Source organism: Protopterus annectens, chromosome 1.part1, assembly GCF_019279795.1.
Source record: "Protopterus annectens isolate FY-2018-M chromosome 1.part1, PAN1.0, whole genome shotgun sequence".
In the NCBI taxonomy this organism is placed as follows: Eukaryota; Metazoa; Chordata; order Ceratodontiformes; family Protopteridae; genus Protopterus; species Protopterus annectens.
In genome coordinates this window covers 993,839,107-993,861,344 of record NC_056726.1, presented here as the reverse complement: position 1 = coordinate 993,861,344, position 22,238 = coordinate 993,839,107, and the positions used below count along the sequence as shown (strand labels likewise).

The 22,238-nt window shown below is 42.6% G+C and overlaps 1 protein-coding gene across 1 annotated transcript in view; it reads right to left on the bottom strand.

The window, feature by feature from the left end:
- Positions 1–2,343: 2,343 nt before the first annotated feature.
- TMC4 (transmembrane channel like 4) overlaps positions 2,344–22,238 on the bottom strand; it is a 666,263-nt gene continuing 646,368 nt past the window's right edge. Inside the window, exons 15-16 of the mRNA XM_044087548.1 lie at positions 2,828–2,986; positions 2,344–2,380 (exon numbers count right to left, since the gene is read on the bottom strand). Of these exons, the coding sequence (XP_043943483.1) occupies positions 2,344–2,380; positions 2,828–2,986 (196 nt within the window). The remainder of the gene's footprint in view (positions 2,381–2,827; positions 2,987–22,238) is intronic.

The window sequence follows — 22,238 nt, the reverse complement described above, 5'->3', positions numbered from 1 at the left end:
AGGGACTCCCTCAGTACATATACCCTGTATAGAATCTCCCAACTCCTTAAGGAGATCCCTCTGCAATCTTGTGAAGTGAGTGAGATAGTTCAACGATCAAAGAGTAAAAGCCGCTGAACTGAAGACACACTTCCCATATCTGTCCATCTGTCGAGACTTCTTATTCGGTGGATGAACAGAAGAAGAAGTCTCAGCAAGCTCCTTCTTAGTGGCTGCCGTCACCACCATGGCATCTATGGGGACACCTTTGGACAAAAATTCTTTATCTGGAGGGGCAGAAAGAAACTTGTTGGGTCTCCTGGGGGCTGGCTCCACGGCATCGGGAGTATCCCACACCTTTCGACTAACTAAATCCATCAGTTCATCAAAAGGTGGAGACACCCAAGAGGCAGAAGGTTGAGACCCGAAAGCCTTCAGGTACACTGACTCCTCATCAGAAAGGTTAACAGTGGGCCAGCCGCACCTCTGCTTAAGGATCTCCAGGATGTCCATGAAGGAGACATCATCAGAGGACGACTTGGGGGACCCTTCTGACTCCTCGAGGTCAGTGTCAGATGTCAAAGACTCATCCTGGGAGTCAACATGCTTCCTCTTGCATGTGTTCTTCCTGGGGGGCTCCTCAGAAAGGCATTCTGGGGAGGTCAAGGAAGAGTGGGGGCCACCAGCCTGTGGCTCCTAAGGCTGAGGGTCTCTGCTGTCTCCGGAGAGATTAGGGGCTGAGACTGAAGTGGGTGCTCTAGGGGGGAGAGTGCTGGTACCCTTGGTGGCAACTGGTGACTTGGACAGTATGCTCCTCACCATCTCGAATGCCGACCTCCATGGTTCTGAGGACTTCTCCCACTCCGAATAGACTGAGGATGCCATTGGCACCAGAGCTATCGGCTCCGAGATAGACACAGGGTCCGAACTCACCCTAGCTGAAGCACCGAGAGGGAGACTCAGAACCGAAGAAGACTGATTCCAACCTTTCCTGTTGGTGCCAATTGGAGAGCTTCGGCCCCTGGACACAATGGACAACACCAAAAGAGTCAGAGCATAGCTTGGCTCCAAAGCAACCACAAGTGGAGCTGGAGCAGAAGGTTCCACCAATGGCACCAAGCCCTCTGACTCCAACAAACCAGCTTGGCTCAGAGGAGGAATAACAATCGAGGGTATAACAGGTTTCATAGGCTCCGGAACCGACTGGGTCAGAGCCGACAACAATTTAGATAGAGCAGACAACTTCAGCAGTCTCAGCACCATCCTCTCCACATCTTCATCCGAAAGGCTCCTGGAAGACCTGGAGGACATAGTCGGGGATCTTGATCTTGGAAGAATAGCAGGTTCCATAAATTCAGTGGTCGGCTCCGACAGACTAGGATCTGACCCTGTCACCACAATGTTGCTCTCAGTTGGCTCCAAAGGCAGTGGAGCCAATGAGGCCGATTTTGTCACTTTAGGAGGCAGCTGTGAGACACCAGGCAGTGCCAGAGAAGGTCTTTTCGAAGACTTAGACTTAGCAGATTTAGTGGACTTGGAAGAAGAGGAAGAGCTAGACAAGGCTTCCTCAAAGGAAGGCTTTAAAAGACCCTTTAGAATTAGCTTGTTCTTTCTCTCCTGTAACACTGTAGGGGAGAAGGCATGACAAAACAAGCAAGTCTCTTGCAAATGGATGGCCCCTAAACAATAGACACATAGACCATGACCATACATCAGTGACATTTTTTTGAAGCACTTCATGCATTTCTTGAAGCCCGAAGGCTTGTGCTCCTTAACCTCTTTAGACATAACACACAGACAAAAGGAGAAGAGAAGAGAAGTAAAAGGGAGGACTAGGTCCTCTAACTTAAATGGGCCTAGCCCTGAAGGAGGAAGAAACACCATGAGGACTAGGTCCTCTAACTAAAACGGCCTAGTCCAGAAAAGAAAGGAGCAGCTAGGTCTTCTAACTTAAACAGTCCAGCGAAAATTCACACACACACAGAAAGCCCTTTCACATAGAAAACCCTGAATCTGCTAAAGATTAACAGAGGAAGCTGAAACTGGAGTTTCGAACAACGAACTCCACGACTGTAATAATCAACACCAGTGGATAACCACCAAAAACCAAACTGCTCTACAAAACTGTAGACTGGAAAAAACGCTAGCATCATCAAGCTATCCACACTAACAATAAGTATGAAACTGGTACATAGGATACCACAAAGCACATTACCAGGCCCAAGGCCAATGCTTGCGCCAAAGGGTGCAAAGGAGCTAATTACCTAAGAATTAGTAACCTACACTAACAAATACTAATGCAACAATTGTACTACACTAATATAACTTTGAACAAGATTTTAAACAATGTAAGCAAGAAAAAGGTTAACACTTAGCCAGAGCCAAGAGAAGCACAACCAAACTCGCCGACGTGGCAAACGAGATCTGGGGTTTGTACTAGTGCATTATGGGATACCTGCTTAGCCACGAGCCAACCAGAAGTCTTCGAGCTTATAAATCGGAGTTGGAGCCGAGAACCCATACGTAAAAATGAAGGTGAGATTGGACTACACAACATCATCAGTTCAGGCCTAGTAATTCGTCCAAAGTGTCTGTGCTGTCTGTGGAGCAGTCTGGCAAACATCTAGATATTACAGATATTACCACAGGACCTCACAAAAGATCTGTCAGAAACATGTTACTAGGGGAGTTGATGCAGCTTCCATGGGTCCCAGTACAGTGACAGAAAAAATTTTGGGAGAAGAGAAACAGTTTTGTAAACCAGAGAAAGAAACCTGGGACAGCATATTTTTCTAAATAGTTAAATATTAGAACTAGTGGTAAACAAATAATATTCATACTCCCTTACCATGTTAAAAAGAAAAGAGGCACAGCAAAAGCCTGGGAGCCAATAAAAAGAAGGAATTCTCTTGGAATGGGGTTCTGCAGACTCTTGACTGCCTTAGGGAGTGTCATCCATATCCGATCCTGTCCACGGAAGGGGCCACATCCTTCTGATGGGTGAATTCTGTTTCAAAAACAAATCAGAGTGAAAATATGTAGAAACATGTAGAAATACAACAAATGGATGTCATTGTTGGTCCTAGGCAATTAAAGTGCTTTATCAACTGTTTATGTAATTACCTAAATGTTTTAAATGACAGATCATTTGTTTACTTCTCACTGACAGACTGCAAAATCAACATTCCAAATATGCAAAGATATTAAGATGTCTGAAGTAATTTTATACCTGCATTAACATGGCTTTTCATCACCTTGAAACTGCTGTCTCACTTTGCCAAGAATACTGCATTTTCAGATACCCAAGTTGGATAATTACTAAATGTGAGATTTTGAAGGATAAAGCATACCCTCAAACAATAGAAGAGACCAATGTTCTCTAAGGAGTCCTTGTAGAATTTTAGTTGTTCATATTGTTTCACATCACATTAAGCTATAAAATATATAGTATCTCAGCTTCAGTTTTCTAGATTAATTTCTTCTTGCTAAAAAGGAATTATGGGCCGAAACTAATATACACACACACACTCACACACTCATACACATACGCATACAGTACATGTACATCTATACATATCTCCTAGAAATATTATAAAACTGTTTACATATATATATATATATATATATATATATATATATATATATATATATATATATCTATATATCTATATATATATATATATATATATATATATATATATATATATATTTATATAGGTTCTTAGGAGGTTACTAGGCTAATGGCCCTAGGGCCCTTACAAGCCTAGCCATATAAAAAATAAAATGGTGTACCCTAATTGACCATAGTAGATGGTCGTCATTAGTAGAGCGATTCTGTCATCAACACTGACTGCCCCTGTCCATGAGGAACATAGGTGCCACCCCTGGGTTGAATTTATGGTCACCCATCCAGTTGTCAAGGTTGCACTTAAATAGGGTCATTGAGGAGCTCTGCTTCACTTGATGTGGGAGTTTATTCCAGAGGAGCGGCAATCTCTGGGTGATATAGCTGTCTCTCCAACATGTTTTGTTAATGTCACAGGCCAGGTTGAGATCCCTGGAATGAGTGACTATTGTCCTATTTGATTTGCAGATGTGCAGCATTTCCATTAGGGCAGAGTCAGAGGTCACCTTAAGCAGCTTGTATGATACAGAGTACAGTGACAGCGCTTTCAGTCTTTTCATGTAGATCATATTTTGGAGGCCGTTGATTCTCTTGGTTCGAAACCTTTGTGGTCTGTCCAGTTGCTGCAGGTGTCTGGTGAGAAACATACAGAAGGGAACATTGTACTGAATTAGTGGTCTGATAATGGTTGAGTACAGTGGAGTTATAACCTCTTTAGTCTTGGATGCGATGCCCTTATTTATGAAATGCACAATGTAGTAGGCTTTCCTTACCACTATGGACACATAATGATTGAAGTTTAGATTGCTGTCAACCTGTGTTCTCAAGTCTTGTACCACTGGGTTTGAGCTTACAGGGGTGTGATCTATATCATAAGTAGCAGGGGCTACTTCTTTGCCAAAGGGGATAATGAGGCATTTTTTTGCATTTAGTTTTAGTCAGTGACTTTGGCACCAATCATTTGTCTGCATCAGCCCTTCCTTTAATATGTTAACATTGCTGGGTGACTATGATTGCAAACAGTTTACAGTCATCTGCAAACTTGGTAAGCCACAGGCCATCTATTTTTGCCTGGACTTCAGAGAAATATATTCCAAACAATATGGGGCTCAGTAGAGGTCCCTGTGGTACCCCACCGGTAACTGGTCTACTGGTGGAGGTGGACTCAACCAATTTTGACAGTGTGTGTTCTGTTGGTGAGCCAGTTGGCTACCCATCTAGTGATGTCTGGGTTAATCCCCAGCTGGGAGAGTTTCTCAATGATCTCTGAGTGGGGGATTGTGTCAGAAGCCTTGGCTAAATCAAGATAGGTGGTATGTACTGCTTTGTCTTCATCCACGGCTTTGGTGACATTCTCAAAGAAGTCCACCAGATTTAATAAGCATGATCTACCCTTGACGAAACTAAACTGGGTTGGGTTAAGAGTTTGAAGGTTGTCTATGTCCTTGTTGATAAGGTCCATGATGATTTTTTCCATGGCCTTGCAGACATAGCTGGTTAGGCCTATGGGTCGATAATTCCCAGGGTCAGTTAATGCACCTCCTTTGTTCATAGGTAGGTACTAGGCTATTGGCCCTAGGGCCTATATAAGCCTAGCCAAAAAGGTACCCTGGCTTTCGTCACCCAAGAAAATTATTTTCCTGTGCCCCTGTCAAGCAGAGCCACAGAGGTGATCCCCGGGGTGAATTTCCTATTTCCCATCCAATCATCAAGATTTTTCTTGAAGAGTGCTAATGAGGAGCTTTGTTTGATATAGATAGGTAGTTTGTTCCAGAGTACGGGAAGTCTCTGGGACAGGAATCTATCCCTCCAGCATGTTCTGTTTATTGCAGTGACAAGGTTTAGGTCCCTAGAGCGTGTAGCTTGGAGGGATTGGGATTTCTTGAAGTGGAGCATATTCAATGGCTCTGGGTTTGACATATCTTTGTATGTTAGGCAGAGATTGCCTCTGAGTAGGTGATATGCGATGGAGTAAAGCTGGAGTTATTTGAGACGGTCTATGTAGGGCATCTGTTTGAGGCCGGTAATCCTCTTTGTGAGGTATTTCTGTGGCCTTTCCAGTTATTGTAGATGTTTTGTGAGGTACATACCAAAAGGGGTGTTGTACTCTATAATAGGTCTAATGAGTGATGAGTAGAGGGGAACAATGACCTCTTTTTTCCTGGATGAGAAACCTTTTGTGATGAGGTGTGCCACGTAGAAGGATTTCCTGACTACTGTGGTGATGTGATTATCAAAGGAGAGAATACTGTCCACCCCATGTTCCAAGGTCTCTTATCACACTTTCAGTGTTAAGTAGACTACCAGCTATGTGGTACCTCATGGGTACAGAGTTTTTGCCAAAGGGAATGACAATGCACTTTTTAGCATTTTGCTTGAGGCCATGGCTTTGACACCAGGCATCTGTCTCCATTAGGCCCTTTTGTAGGATGTCTACATCGTTATGAGTTTCGATTATGGCTCCTAGTTTGCAGTCATCTGCAAACTTCATTAGCCAAAAACTTTCTGTGTTAGCCTGTACTTCAGAAAAGTAGATACCAAACAGGAGAGGATCCAGGACTGAACTCTGTGGTACTCCACTTGTCACTGGTCTGAAGTCGGATTTGGAGTCTGCTACTTTCACAGTGTGGGTTCTGTCAGTGAACCAGTTGGCAACCCATCTTATGACATAGGGATTTATATCTAGTTTAGTGAGTTTATGTATAATTCCAGAGTGGGGGATGGTGTCAAAAGCCTTGCTGAGATCTAGATAGGCTGTGTGAACCACCTTACCCTCATCTATGGCTTTGGTGACTGCTTCAAAGAAGTCTATCAGGTTTAGGAGACATGATCTGCCTTTTACAAACCCGAACTGGGTGGGGTCCAGAGTTTGGAGATTACCAATGTCTTTGCTTATAAGATCCATGATGATACATACCATGGCCTTGCAGACTAGGCTCGTTAGGCTAATGTGGTGGTAGTTCCCAGGGTCCGTGGTGGCTCCCCCTTTGTGGAGTGGGATAACCGTTGCTGTGCGCCATTCAGTGGGCACAAAGCCTGAGGTGAGGCTAGGATTGAACATAGTGCTTAGGTGGGGTGCCAGTTCATTCTGCAGCTCATATAGAATGCAGCCTGGGATGTTGTCAGGTCCCATGGATGCTGTTTTCTTGGCTTTGGAGAGTGTGTTTTTTATCTGTGCAGCTGTGATTACAGGAACATTGCATTCTTTCGGTATAGAGATGAGCCCTTTTGGGGATGAGAGGGGGGTAAAGTTAGCAGTGAACCTATCTGCCAGGATGTTGGCAATATCAGTTGGTTCTGTATATTTAGTGCCATTGTGCTGTAACTCAGAGCAGATCTGAGTGTTGCCATTGAGATTCTTGACATAGCTATCAAATGCTTTGTGGTTGTCTTTAGAATCAGTGGCGATTTTGTTTTCCTAACTAACTTTGAAAACTGGTGTTAGGAATACTTTAGTGTATGGCTGGTGGGGACAGGGGGTGAAGTTATTGCTAAATCTGTCAGCTAGCAGGTTGGCAATTTCCTCAGATTCAGTGTGAGTAGTACCGTCCACTGTAAGTCCCACACACAGCTGAGCGTTCCCCTTTATGTTTCAGACATAGCTAAAGAATGCCTTATGATTTTGCATGGTAACTGTAAGAATCAATCAGAGGAGGTAAGAAAGGATTGGGAAGAGAGATTGGATAAGCAAGTCACAAAGAAACAATGGGAGGATATATGTATGCCTCCCAAATATGCAACAAAATCTAGAAGATTTAGGATTTTTGCCTGGAAATGTTTACATAGATATTTGTGTACTCCAAGTAGACTCCAGAGAATTTTTCCTCAGGTAGACAGCAAGTGTTGGAGGTGTGATGGGGAAGAAAGAGATAATGGAGAACATATTTTCTGTGAGTGTGGTGAGTTGGCAGACCTTAAGGATTCCCTGCAGGGTGCACTGTCGGAGATGCTGGTTGGGCAGATTGGTGTGATGAGGGAGATGATTTTTCTGAGCTATGATACAGAATAGTATTACCTAGACATGGTAAGGCCTTGCTGTGTCTAATTGTTGTGGCTGCCAAAAAAAGCAGTTACTAGAAAATGCAATCAAAATCTAAGCTAACTATACTAGAAGTAGTGAATATAGTAACAGAAGTAAAACAACTGGAATTGAGATCTTTAGAAAAGGGTAGGAGCAAACTACATAGGAAAAAATGGGAAGTGTGGGAACAGTACATACAGGAAGGAATGAGGTTTAAAAGAAGGCAGAACCTAAATGAGCTATGTAATGTTTGATGAAAATGATTGGATAGATTATAAGTGGTGTATAATGTTTGCAACTCGGAGTGTTTTAGTGTGGTTTGTGATGTAAAATACTTGCAGCTAGGATTGTGTCAGTGTGGTTTGTTTTCATTTATATAAATGTATGATTGCCTGTGTAGTAAGTGGTGGTTTAATAAAGATATTTCTTGTTTAAAAAAAGGGTAGGAGTTGAATAATTTATGTATGTAAAATAAAATAAATAAATAAATGTAATGTTGCTTAAGTTATATGGGGGGGGGGGTCTATGTTTACCCATCTAAAGGAACTTTACTTGAATGGCTCCTCATTGAACACTAAACATCAAACGTCCGTTTCCTCTTCCAGCCATATCAATAAAAATTAAGTTATCAAACTGTCATAGTCGGCCCGGACACATGAGCAGAATCAGTGAATGGCCGTCCAATACGTACCTGGTGGTGTTTTCTGTGTCTGGGACAACTATGACAGTTCAATGACTTCATTTTCATTGATATGGCTATACAGGGAAATGGAAATAGCTGCTCGATGTTTAATGTTCGATGAGGAGTAGTGATGTATGGTTTAATCCCCAACTGGGGGAGTTTCTCAATGAATTTGAGTAAAGTTTCTTTCGCTGGGTAAACAAAGAACCGGTTATATGCTATATATACTAATATATGTCAAGCATGATGTTTGTAAGTGTGAACTTGTTAATACAGTTTGATTACTTTTATATAAATGTAAATTTGCCTATGTCACAAGTGATTATTCAATAAAGGTGTTTAAAAGAAAAGATTGCTTTAAGATTGTCTTTAGCTAGGGATGTTAATTTAGTCTTGTAACAAGCCTTAGAGGACTTTACAAGATATCTAATTTGCTTTTTCAAGCTGTAGAGGTATTCTTCCTGTTGAGTAAGTTCTCTTTTGTTCTTAGATATCAGTTTCTTACTTTTGTTATATAACTTACTTATACTTGCAGTCCATCGGGGTGGATTGTTTTTTGGGAGGACCTGTTTTTGTTTCTGTCAGGTACAGCTGAGTCAATACATTTGTTTAAGTGGCTATATAGGTCATCTGTGTACTCCTCTGCATAGCAGTTATTGTTGGCTGTGTTATCAGGGGCTTTGAAACATTTTATACCATCGCTTAGTAAGCTGTAGTTTGTTTTGGAGAAAATTTTCAGTTTTTTGCACCTGTGGGGGTGTCAGGTTTGACCTATACTTCAAACGAGACAGATTTATGGTCAGACCTTACCAGGGTAGGGCAACATACAGGGGAGTAGTTCAGTGACCTACCATGCTGGTGAGCACTAGGTCTAGGATGTTTGAGCACCTTGTGGGGGTGCAGACCAACTGTTCCAGGTTCAGGAACCTCATAGCAATAGTATTTGAGCTCATGTAAGTCACTAAATCAATTGTGGGATAGTTGAAATCTCCCATGACCAAGGTGCTTGGCTGTATACTGAGCAACTCTAGCAAGTCCAGGTAGGTGGTGTGCTTCTTCTGGTTCATGATGGGGGACCTGTAGCTAGCGATGATGTGGTAGGGTATTTTTACCTATAGTTATTTGGACCTGGAGTAGCTCAAGAAAGTCATACTGTTTTACCAGTCTCGAGGTATATTTGGATTTAATGAAGATGGATACACCTCCACCTTTGGTTCTCTTATGCTCATTTTGGGGTCTGAACGTGTGAAAGGCATTGTAGCCTTGTACAGTGGGGGTGCTCTCTGTGGCCTTGAATCAAGTCTTAGTAACTGCATAGATGTCAGCATTTTCCAAGGTGAGGAGTGCTTCCAGGGAGTCCTGTTGACTGTTTTGGCTTCTAGCTTTAAGCAGCATGACCATGAGTTTGTCTCTAGTGGGTTTCTTTACATCGGAATTTTTGTTGTTTTTCAATTGCCTAAAAAAGGCACTATGGGGGAGGCAAGCATCTTTGCTAATATCCAAAAGCCTTGAGGAGACAGGTGAAGGCCATTTCTGACAAAAGAGAGTGGTCTGTTGACCATGTCTTCTCAGTCTGACAGGTACTGGATCCCCCTGGTGTGATACCAGAAGCTAAGCCAATTACTAAAATCAATCATTTTTGTCTGTATTGTGGCACACTCCTAGATGAAGGTAGAATGCTGCTTACGACTAGGGACATACCTACCTGGGACACTTAATCTGAGAATTCAGTCATGTAAGTCAACGTGTACTATGACAGAGTCATAATGATAATTTGTGCTGACTGACTGGAGTGAGTGTGTGATTTGATGGATCATGGCAGCTGATTGTGACCCTCTCTTTGTTCAGCCTGATAAGAGGGACATCTGTGTGTCTCACTGCTGAGTCGCCTATGACCAGGACATTAGGTTTGAGGTGTTTTGCCCTAGGGGCTTAATTGCAGAGACACTAATATGTGTGCTGTTGTTCTGTTTAGTGGTGGATTCTGTTCATGCATCAGTATGTTTGGGTTGTTTGCATTTGAGAGGTCTCTGGTCTTTTGGTAGGCTCGTAGTGAGTACCTACGCATATGTGGGTTTATTTGTCTTGACCTTATCTTGTGTGAGAGGAGGTGTGTGTGTGTACTGACAATCTGCTTGGTGTCTTGTTTATTGTTATGTGAGAGGATTGACTGTACTTTCATGGTATAGTGATATTTCTCACATACTGTATTTGTTTGTTTTAGGAGCAAGTGGTTATCAGTATACATAAGGTAATTGCTACATTGCCTCAGGATGCCCATGTCATTCAGACTGGCTGGAGAAATGTTGGGAAACTGACTTTCCATAGTAGCAGGTAATCCTTAAATACTAATTTGTGAGAAGGCATGTTAGATCACCTTTTGCTTTGGGATTAACAAGGGGATTTATTCTATAAATCAGCTTTCGCTCTGGGATTAACAAGGACACTTGTTCTATAGAGGATCAGGATGAAAAGTGTGGTGACATTACTCAGTGCTCAGCTGTGTTGGCTGCTGATTGGTGTCTAGGAAAAAAGTGTTTTTAGGCATTTGTGTCTGTACAGGGCACCACAAGGCTTATATATAGGTGAAATTAAACAGTTTTAAATTAGTCTGCCAGTAGGAAATCACAAAGTGATCCTTCCTGTAGGAATCCCCACCTCAGACAAGGCTATATCCACACCCTTCAGACACAAAGGTGCAGAGGAGCCCTTCTTAATGTAAGATGGCTGGAACTGAGTTCAGCTCTATGGAAAGCAGCCTAGATTAAGCTAGTCTGGATCTAGTTTATGCTATCTGAGCAATATTTAAGTGCAAAACAAGTGCAGATAATGAAGCAGGCTCAAACAGTTAAAACAGTCAAAAAGGCACCAATTAAGGCAGCAAAACAGTAAAATTCAGTTGAAAAAGTACAGATAAAGTTAAAAATAAACTTAATTTGTTGTTCTTAGCTTTGGATGGCTTGGATTCAAGCAGAAACACTGGCAAAGGATGCCAAACACAGTGCAGCTCTAGTTAATTGTGGTGTGTGTGTGTTTGTCTAAAGACGCCTACTAAATAATGCAAGACTTTGTTTAGCAGTACACAACAATATGAACTAGTTTAAATAGTCTGTTCTTTAATCTCCCTGCTGCAGCATGGGCACACACATTTGCATAAAATTAGTATGTTATACCAATAAGAAAGGAGAGTGAATAGACCTGGTACTAGTGTTCACAGTTCTGTTACAAAAGCTACTGAATTTATCATCTCATATTTCTTATTATCTTTGGAGATGCTGGGGACTGGGTGTGTCAGCTTGTTAAACTGTGTTAACCATTATTGCAAGTATCAAAAATATAAGAAGGCCCCCTTTACTTAGGGCAATGGGAACATTATTCCTCTTGATATAAAACTGTAAGGGGCTGTGGTGGAATAAATATAAATTTATTATTATTATTATTATTATTATTATTATTATTATTTGTAGCTGGGATTGTTAGTGCCACAGAGATCTGTAAAAATGAGGGATAGAAACATATATCTTTTCCAGTTGTAATGATAACGTTACTCCTCCACAGACTTGTAAACAACAGTATGGATATCTGGATGGTGTTTATGTTTCTAAAAAATATTAGTAGGGACAGCATGGATTCCAGTATCACATTCATAAGTAATGGGTAGGTGACAATGGTGAATTATGTCTCCAGCCGCTAGAAAGAGTACCAGGAGACTTTTAAGGTTTCATTTATTGCAAGATCGCTAGGACATGTGGGATGATTGGGCTGAGTTTTTCTGCCAACAGAGGAAGTTGAAGGTTGCTTCTGTCAGATACACAAGTGCTGTATACTAGGCCAGAAAAGGAGGGTTGACTGTTGACTCTAAAGGAGTCCCCATTCTACAAGATGCAGACAATAGTTTTTCAGTAAAGATCAGGCTTTTACTTTCTTGTCTGCTTAATTTTACTGAATGGGCATTGTTAATTGTTAGGAATGGAGTCTTTTTTTTCTCACCTGCTAAATTATGAATTCAAGCTTTGGTGCATAGTATACCCTTTATAAAAATAAATAAAGCGGCAAAGACAGAACAATACGAAAACCAAAGCTTCAGGTATATAAATTATAAAACAACTTTAATGGCTAAAATAAAATCAAAGTGCAAATTAAAGTCGTCTTATAATTTATATGCTTGAAGCGAAGCCTTGGTATTTGTATTGTTCTGTCTTTGCTGCTTTGGATATACAGTATATTTCTACAATGACCTTTTGTGGCCGCTCTCCTGGCTTGTTTTATATATATATATATATATATATATATATATATATATATATATATATATATATATATATGTGTGTGTGTGTGTGTGTGTGTGTGTGTGTGTGTGTGTTTGTGTGCACGTGTGTGTGTGTGTGTCTATTTTGAAACATCTAAAACCCATAACATCTAATTTTATAACACTGAGACCAGAACATCTAAAACCCAAAACATCTAAAACCCATAACATCTAATTTCATAACATCTAATACTACAAATCACAAGAAAATAACATCCCCTCCACATATAATGACACCAAACACACTTTTTACTATGTTTCTGCAGGGGGGGTGAGCCCCCCTGCACCCCCACAACCCCCCCGTAAATTAAATATACCAACTCCAAGATCGCACTACAGTGGGAAAAAGTTAGTTTCCTAACCCCACTGTATCAAGCCCCCCTGCAGAAACGTAGTAAAAAGTGTGTTTGGTAGTTTGGTGTCATTATATGTCGTTATATGTGGAGGGGATGTTATTTTCATGTGATTTGTACTGTTAGATGTTATGAAATTCAATGTTATGGGTTTTAGATTTTTTGGGTTTTAGCTGTTCTGGTTTCAATGTTATGAAATTAGATGTTATGGGTTTTAGATGTTTTGAAGGGGACCTATATATATATATATATATATATATATATATATATATATATATATATGGGATCACTACATAATCTCGAAAGTTTGAAATACCAAATTTCAAACTTTCGAGACTATATAGCCGAAACCCCTAATTACTGAAAGACCAGAACTGCGAATTTCAAAATCCCGATCATCGGGAGTTTGACATTCACACTTCTGGTGTTGCGGTATGGTGGAAGGTCAGGTAAGTATCTATGTTTAAATGTGTTGATTAGGGGTTTAGTGTGCAAGTGTAAGTGTATGTTGTGACTGTTATATGTGTGTGCAAGGGGAATGTAGGTGTGTGGTGGTGTTTCGTGTGTTTCTGTATTTAGTGCGACCTTGGAGTTAGAGTATTTAAGCAGGGAGGGTGTGGTGGGCACAGCCCCCCACATTGGGGGGGTGCATGGGGGCTTGCCTGTAGTTTAGGTTTGTGTGTTTGTGTTCTGGGGGAAGGTGTGTGTATGTGTATGCGTGTGGTGTATGTTCACTGTAGTTTTTGGTAGTTTGAATTTAGCAATTTTGCTATTTTGCTATTTTAGTGTTTCGGGTATTTGGTCTTGGGATTTTGGGCATCAGTAGTTTGGGTTTTCGGGATTTAGTAGTGGTTCCATATATACATACATATATATATATATATATATATATATATGTATATATATACATATATATATATATATATATATATGTATATATATATATATATATATATATATATATATATATAGATAGATATACATATATGTGTATATATATATATATATATATATATATATATATATATATATATATATATATATATATATAATCCACAAATAAATCCAGCACTCAAAGCATATAAAAATCCACAATCAGCAGAGTTTGAACTGTTTATTGGACAAAACAGCCCGGACACGGAAAGGATTGACAGATTGATAGCTCTTTCTCGATCACCCGGCCCGGACACGGAAAGGATTGACAGATTGATAGATCTTTCTTGATCACCCGGCCCGGACACGGAAAGGATTGACAGATTGATAGCTCTTTCTCGATCACCCAGCCCGGACATGGAAAGGATTGACAGATTGATAGCTCTTTCTCGATCACCCGGCCCGGACACGGAAAGGATTGACAGATTGATAGCTCTTTCTCGATCACCCGGCCCGGACACGGAAAGGATTGACAGATTGATAGCTCTTTCTCGATTCTGTGGGTGGTGGTGCATGGCCGTTCTTAGTTGGTGGAGCGATTTGTCTGGTTAATTCCGATAACGAACGAGACTCCGCCATGCTAACTAGTTATGCGGCCCCGTGCTGTGTATTTATGGGCTGTTTTGTCCAATAAACAGTTCAAACTCTGCTGATTGTGGATTTTTATATGCTTTGAGTGCTGGATTTATTTGTGGATTACATGTTGAGGTCCGTGCACTTTATTTGGTTCCGTGCATCTATGCTGTTTGGGAATTTATATATATATATATATATATATGTATATATCATGGTTTCTATAAGCAAGTGGGCTCGTAATATGTTTTACAGGTTCCCCTTGGGAACACTATGATTCATTTTACTTTGTTTTGATGCAACCTGAAATACTGTAAACATTTTGCTGAACTTCCAGAGTGCTGACTACTTGCATTGCCAAATGCTATTTGGTTGCAGATGGTGGTTTGTGTTCAGTAATTACTACAAGGCTGGGCTACTTGGAGTAAAGAAAAAAGGTTAGCATTACTACTGTATGGATATAGAGTCTCATAAATGAATTAAATTGTGATTCTTTCCTTTCAGTTAGAACTTAAAGGACCACTGTATAGCCCACTAACAGCCAAATCACCTTTACAGCACAACAAGGGGAAAGGACAGGCTCTCTTAAATGGTGGGGCATTCTAACAGAATAGCAGAGATTTTATTTATCAGAGACTGAAAAATGAGGAACTAACCTCTATAGGTGAATGCTTACATTGTCTAAGAGCCTGAGGCAGATGAAGTAATAGAAATGTACATATCTGTCTCAATATTCCCTAAAGTCCCAAATGTAAGTTGTGTTTCTAGGTCCTAATTAAAATGTAGTACATGGAGCACACTGATTATGCTCCAACATCAACAGAAAAATAAACCAGCTATACAGAGCTGCACTGTGTGAGCAGACCAAAGGAGATTTTAAAAGTGCATAACAGCTTTAGTTATGCACCTCTGAATGCTGTTATAATCGGGTCTTGCACTGCAGCAAATATGACAACCACTACAGAACAACCTCAAAGGCATTTTCATAACGTTGAAAGCTGTAATACACACATTTTAAGCTTTTGTTTGTCTGTGTAATAGTGACAAGTGTATTACACCTTTCAGAACTATAAAAAAACTTCATGTTCCTACATTATACCTCTCAAAATCAAGAAATCTGAGCAAGGGTTAAAATAAAGGGGGGACAAATGGCCAACAATAGGGATGGATTTTAAATATTGCTCTTATAAACTTAGAAATTGCTAGAACAGGATTTGTTTTAACATGCATTTTAATTGCAAGAATATGAAGTTTGAAACTCAAATGTATGTCATAATTTAGTGATTTCAACCCTCACTGATTTACTGGAAAACGACATATTTTATGTGGAACAGATGGAAAATATTAGGCAAAAATCTGGGCATTCTGCAAAAATCTTTACAGTTGAGAGGTATGGCACATTTTTTCTATAATTAGTAGCAAAGCAGGACAGCTACAATTCCATGTACTATATAAAATTATGAGTTTTTTTTTTACATGGATGTCAAGGTTCATCCCTTGAGCATCACTTCACTCTTCAATGAGGTGAATTTCATGACATCCATACCTAAGACACATAACAAATTAGTTATGATTAGAGACTTGGTCATAATCTTCTGCATTCTGTACTGCATCTGCCAGGCTGGGCTAGCTCAGTAGATTTCAAAATTATGATCAGATGAAAACAAGCATATTTTAACTAACAAAATGAATGGAAGAGGCATGGGGGTAGTCGGAAACACTTTTCTAACAGCTTGCACCTTACAATTATCCAAAGCTAGGACTGTTCAGAAATAAGAAGTTATGTACCTACCATAACGTTCCATGTCAGTTGTCTTCTTCTCGCCTTCTTTCTTGCTGGTTGAGCTCGGAGCCGATCCTCGGCTCCGACTCAGCCATCTTCTAAAAGCTCGAGAGCTATTTACTGGCTCGAGGCCTCCTCATACCCCACAATGCCTGGTGCTAGATCCCCAGATCTCGTTTGGTAGACCTAACTACAGACAAACATAAGGACACCTGTCCTAACAGCATAGCTTTAGCTACAGAGCTAAAAGGTTGAGGGAACAAACCAGATAAGACTCAGCCAGCGTAAAGGAACTCAAAAGGAAACTCTTCTCGGTCTATTATGATAGGGGGATGGAGGGTGGGACGCAAGAAACAAGGCGAGAAGAAGACAAGTTATGGTAAGTACATAACTTCTTAATGTTAAGTTGTCTATCTCGCCTTCATTCTTGCTGGTTGGGACAGCGTCCCTAGCACCTCAGTCCTGGGTGGCTCATCGGAACAGACTCTTCAGCACAGTGGAACCAAAATCAGCTCTGCTCCTAGAGGCCACATCCAGCTTATAATGAGAAATGAATGTATGGGGGGTGGCCCATGTAGCTGTCGCACAAATGGCTTCCATTGGTAATCTTGCCTGAAAAGCTACAGAAGTAGCTAAAGCCCTAGTAGAGTGGCCTTTTGGTTTATCAGGGAGCTGTTTGTTCCTCAATTGATAAATCAAGGTAATAATAGAAGTCAACCACCTAGATAGAGTTAGTTTAGACACTGGTAGACCTTGTTTACCTTCAGCATAGGACAGAAAGAGCTGGTCTGAGTTTCTAATTTATTTAGTCCTATGCAAGTAGAAACGTAATTGTCTATGAACATCAAACTGATGTAATTTATGTTCAGCTTTGTTGGAATAATTTGGAAAAAAGACCGGAAGATCAATGGACTGATTCAGATTACTCTCAGAAGGTACCTTAGGAAGGAAGGAGGGATTAGTCCTGAGCGAAACTCTGTCATTATGGAAAACTACATAAGGAGGGCAAACACAAAGGGCCTGGAGTTCAGAAACTCTTCTAGCTGAAGTAATTGCCACCAGAAAGAGGGTTTTCCAAGAAAGAAACTTCAAGGAACATGAAGCTGCGGGTTCAAAGGGGGGCAATATTAGGGAAGCCAAGATCAAATTCAGATCCCACGGAGGCAGGGGATCTCTTACTGGGGGCCTGAGCAAAGTAGTCCCTTTAAGAAAAGCTTTGCAAAGCTTATGGGACATAATACTAGTTTCAGATAGGCCTGTATGAAATTTGAAATTGCAGCTAACTGAACTCTAATGGTGGCAGAAGAGGACCCAGCCTGAAAAAGTTCTGCTAAGAAATCTAAAACGTGCTGGACAGGGGCTGAAAAGGGATCTATATTTTTAGACTCTGCCCAGCAAGAGATACGTTTCCACTTACTAACATAAGTCTTTTTGGTGGTAGATTTATGCGAAGATAAGATGATTTCACGCACCGATTGAGAAATGTTCGGAAGCCTGGCTAAGGTTGGAAGTGGAGCAACCAAGCAGTGAGGTTGAGAGACTGAAGGGATTGGTGCAGCCCACCCTATTGATGGATCAGGAGGTCTAGCACTGGGTCCAGGGTCCAGGGCTGCTCCAGAAGGTGATGATGCAGGAACGGAAACCAAATTTGTCAAGGCCAGTAGGAGGCAATGAGGATCATCTTGCATCACAGGGCGGTAGCTTTCTGTATTAGTTTGGGAATCAGGGGAAATGGAGGGAATGCATAAAGAAGTCCCTGAGGCCAATTGTGAATTAGAGCATCTCTGGGGGAGTATCCGGGAAGAGGGAGGAGAGAAAAGAAACTGTCGCACTTGCTGTTGAAGGGGGTGGTGAAAAGGTCGCAGCAAGGCTGACCCCATTTGCGGAAGATTTGATCCACCACTGTCTGATTGAGAGACCACTTGTGAGGCATGAGGATTGCTCTGCTCAGCCTGTCCGCTATAACGTTGGACTTCCCAGGGATGTGCATTGCTATCAGAAACTGCTGAGAAGAGATTGCCCACTGCCAGAGTCTGAGTGCTTCTCGACATAGAGGGTAGGACTTGGTTCCACCCTGCTTGTTGATGTACCACACTACCGACATATTGTCTGTCTGAATTGCAATGGTCCCAGTGGGAAGAGAGTTCTGAAGAGCTTGCAACGCTAAAAGCACAGCTCTCATCTCCAAGACATTGATATGCAGATGGTACTCGTGGGGTTGCCAGGTGCCTTGGACTGTTCTGCCCTGAAAATGCCCCCACCCCCACCCGATCAGGGAGGCATCCATGGTCACCATGGCTACTGGAGGAGGAAGAACAAATGGTCTGCCCTGGGGTAATGACGGGGAAACCATCCACCAAGCAAGCTGGTCTTTGCATGTTTGTGTAATAATGATCATGTGAGACATTGGAAGTTGTAGAAAGGACCATTGGGTGAAAAGCAACCACTGAAGAATCCTCATATGAAAAAGAGCCAGGGGGACTAGTATGATCACTGCTGCCATGAGGCCCAATGTCTTTAGGATGAATCTGGCCTGAATTTTCTTGCATTCTAATAACACCTGTACATGTCAGCGAATATCTAATACTCTGTGTAACGGAAGTCTCGCTGACATGTCTTTTGTACTTAAGCTTGCGCCTATAAAGGTTATAGATTGACAAGGTGACAATGCAGACTTTTTAAAATTTATTGTGATACCTAGCTTGGAGCAAGTTTGGATGGTGTAGTTCCTGGCTCGCAGCAGCTGATGTCTGGTGGTAGCAGTAAGGAGCCAGTCGTCTAGATAGGGAAACACCTGGAATCCTTGCCATCTAAGGTGAGAGGTAACTACTGCCAGACATTTGGTGAACACCCTGGGGGCTGTGGTGAGACCAAAGGGCAGAGCTCGGAACTGATAATGACTGGCTCCCAACCGGAAGTGGAGGAATCTTCTGGGTCGCCTGTCCATTTTGATATGGTAGTATGCATCTTGAAGATCTATGGAGCACATCCAATTGTCCTGACCCAAAAAGGGTAGAATGGACTGAAGCATGACCATCCAGAACTTCGTTCTTTGTACAGACCTGTTTAGTCTGCTGAGATCCAAAATGGGTCTCCAGTCCCCTGTCTTTTTTGGTACCAAAAAGAACCTTGAGTAAATTCTGGATCCTTGCTGGTCTGCTGGGACTTGTTGGATGTCTCATTTTTGTAGCAGTTTTGTGACCTCTTGCACTGCTTGTTCCCTTAGACTGGGTGGAACATCTGGAAGGGATTTGTTTGACCTTAAGGGGGTGTGAACAAAGGTAATTCTGTAACCTTCGGATATGATAGACTGTACCCATCTGTCTTGAGTTATGTCTTGCCAGGCTTTTGGATACAGTGATAATCTTCCCCTGACTGCCTCCGAAGGCAGGCAGCTGGGCAGCCCCTCAGGGATGCTGGAAGGGCTTGTCAGAGAAGGAATCTCTGCTGCCCTGATTTTGCGGGCCCCCTCTGCCTCGAGGGCGGCGTCTATTGTTGTTCCCTCCTCTGCCCCTGGAGGGAAACTCACCACGTGTGTCAGGCACGGCTCCCTGGGGTTTCTGGAACCACATCTTCCCACTTTTCTGACCTTTGGGGTATGGTCTAGAAGGAGTGGAAAAATGGACTCCCACAGCAGAGAGAGTCTTGCCTTCCTGCTCACACCTGGTAAGGGATCCTTCACCTGTGGTCCAAAAAGAGCAGAACCATCAAATGGGGTATTGGTGAAAGACGCCTTGAAGGGTTCCACAAAGTTACATAACCGCATCCAAGCGTGCCTTCTCAAGGCCATACCTGTGCCTGCGGCCCAACCCGCACCATCGGCCGCATAAGAAATGAGCCGCATGGAGGAGTTCACTACTGAATTAAGAGTCGCCAGCTGGGAGGTAATCTTATCCTGTTCCCGCAGCTGATGGATCTTGAAAGGTATCTCCTAGCTCCTTAAGGAGATCCCTTTGAAGGTGGGTAAAATGGCATAAATAGTTCTGCGACCGCATGGAAAAGGTCACTGAGGAAAACATCCGCTTCCCATATCTGTCCATCATCCTAGACTCTTTATTAGGGGGATGGACAGATGAAGAAGTCTCAGCCAACTCCTTTTTCATGGCCGCTGCTACCACCATAGCATCAACAGGGACACCCTTTGTCAAAAATTGCTTGTCTTGTGGTGCTGTGATAAATTTCGTGGGCCTTCGGGGAGTTGGTTCCACTGTGTCTGGGGCTGACCACGTCTTTCGAACCACCACTGCCATCCGTGGATCAAAAGGTGGAGACACCCAGGAGGTGGAGGGGTGAGAACCAAACACGTCCAGAAATATCGACTCATCCTCAGAAGGGTTAAGGGTAGCCCAGTTCCCCCTCTGCCTAAGCATCTCAAGGATGTCTGAGAAGGAGACATCTTCAGAGGGGGACCTCGGGGACCCTTCCGAATCCTCTAAGTCGGTATCCAAAGTGACAGACTCAGGGGAGTCAACATGCTTCCTCTTGCATTTCCTCTTTCGAGGGGGCTCCTCTGAATGATCAGGGGAGGCCTCGGAAGAGGAAGACACACCCACTGGGGCGACCTGGAGTGCTTGTTCTCCTCGCTTGGGGTCTGGAGGAGGGGCAGAGGCAGACGCAGGCACCATGGGGGGAGGAGCCGATGAGGCTGATCGTGGGGCTGACTCAGGGGCCAGCACACTCCTCATGACCTTGAAGGCATCCCTTCCCGGCAGAGAAGAAGGCTCAGGCTCCGACGAGACCGGAACCCTCCCCGGCACCGAGAGAGACAGCTCCGAGGCCAATGTAGGAGCTGATTTCACCTGCGTTGAAGCTCCGAGAGGGAGAACAGGGTCGGACAAGGGTCCGATGCCACTCGTCCCCTCGGAGCTGACAAGGGAGTCTCGGTGCCCAGATCCCTCCAAGGATGGCACCATGGAATTAATCGGAGCCAACGAAGGAACTGAAAGGGTAGGTATTGGCACTGACGGTTCCATGATCTGAACCCCAACAAGCTCCAGCTCTGAACTCAAGGGGTGAGTCGAAGGAGGAACTACTGTAGAGATGGGCAGAGCTGAACCCTGATGAGGGGGACTGGATAACATTTTAGCCAAGGCCTGCGATTTCAGAAGTCTGCTCACCACTCTCTCCAAGTCATGGTCAGACAGTCTCGAAGACCGAGAAGAGTGAGATCAGTGACTTCGCTCCGACTGTAACAGAGGCGAACCCAGAGCTGAGCGAATCAACTCTAGGGATGGGGACCTAGAACACTTTCAGCTCCCTGAAGGTTCTGACACCAGGGTCGGAGCTGACTGAGAGGCAGGTACTTCAGTTCCGGCCGGAACCGAAGTCGAAGCAGATGCCACACCCAATGACGGCTCCGAGCTGGGAGCTGATGGCTTTGTTGGCTTGGAGGGTTTCCCTGGCTGAGTCTTAGCCGGTGACCCTTCAGGTTTTAGTAATCCTCTAAGGATTAGCTTATTCCTATGCTCCTGCAGGACTCTTGGACTAAAGGCGTGGCACACCGAACAAGAGTCCTGCAGGTGTAGGGCACCCAAGCAGTAGACACAAGTAGTGTGACCATCTGTCAGAGATATCTTCTGACAGCATGAGTCACACTTCTTGAATCCCGATACCTTCGTATCTTTGGACATCCTGCAAAAAAGGAAATATCACAAGAAAAAAAGGTCAACAGTATGATAGTAGGCAACAAGTATAAAAAAACCTGCACACACAAAACACCAGTTACCACACCCTAACAGCGCACACACACACTATAACTATAATATATACCAGAAAATAGTAAAGTACTACAACTATTTCTACCTGAAAAAAATATAAAAAGTATTTTAGAGAACAAGGATTAGCCTGTAACTAAAAACGGCTACCTTAAAGAGAGAAAAAGAGAGAGGGGGGAGGGGAAAACTCTAACAGTAAAAATGAGTTTTCTAAGGGGATGGGATAGGTCTAAAACTACACTGAGACAATAAGAGTACTAAAACTA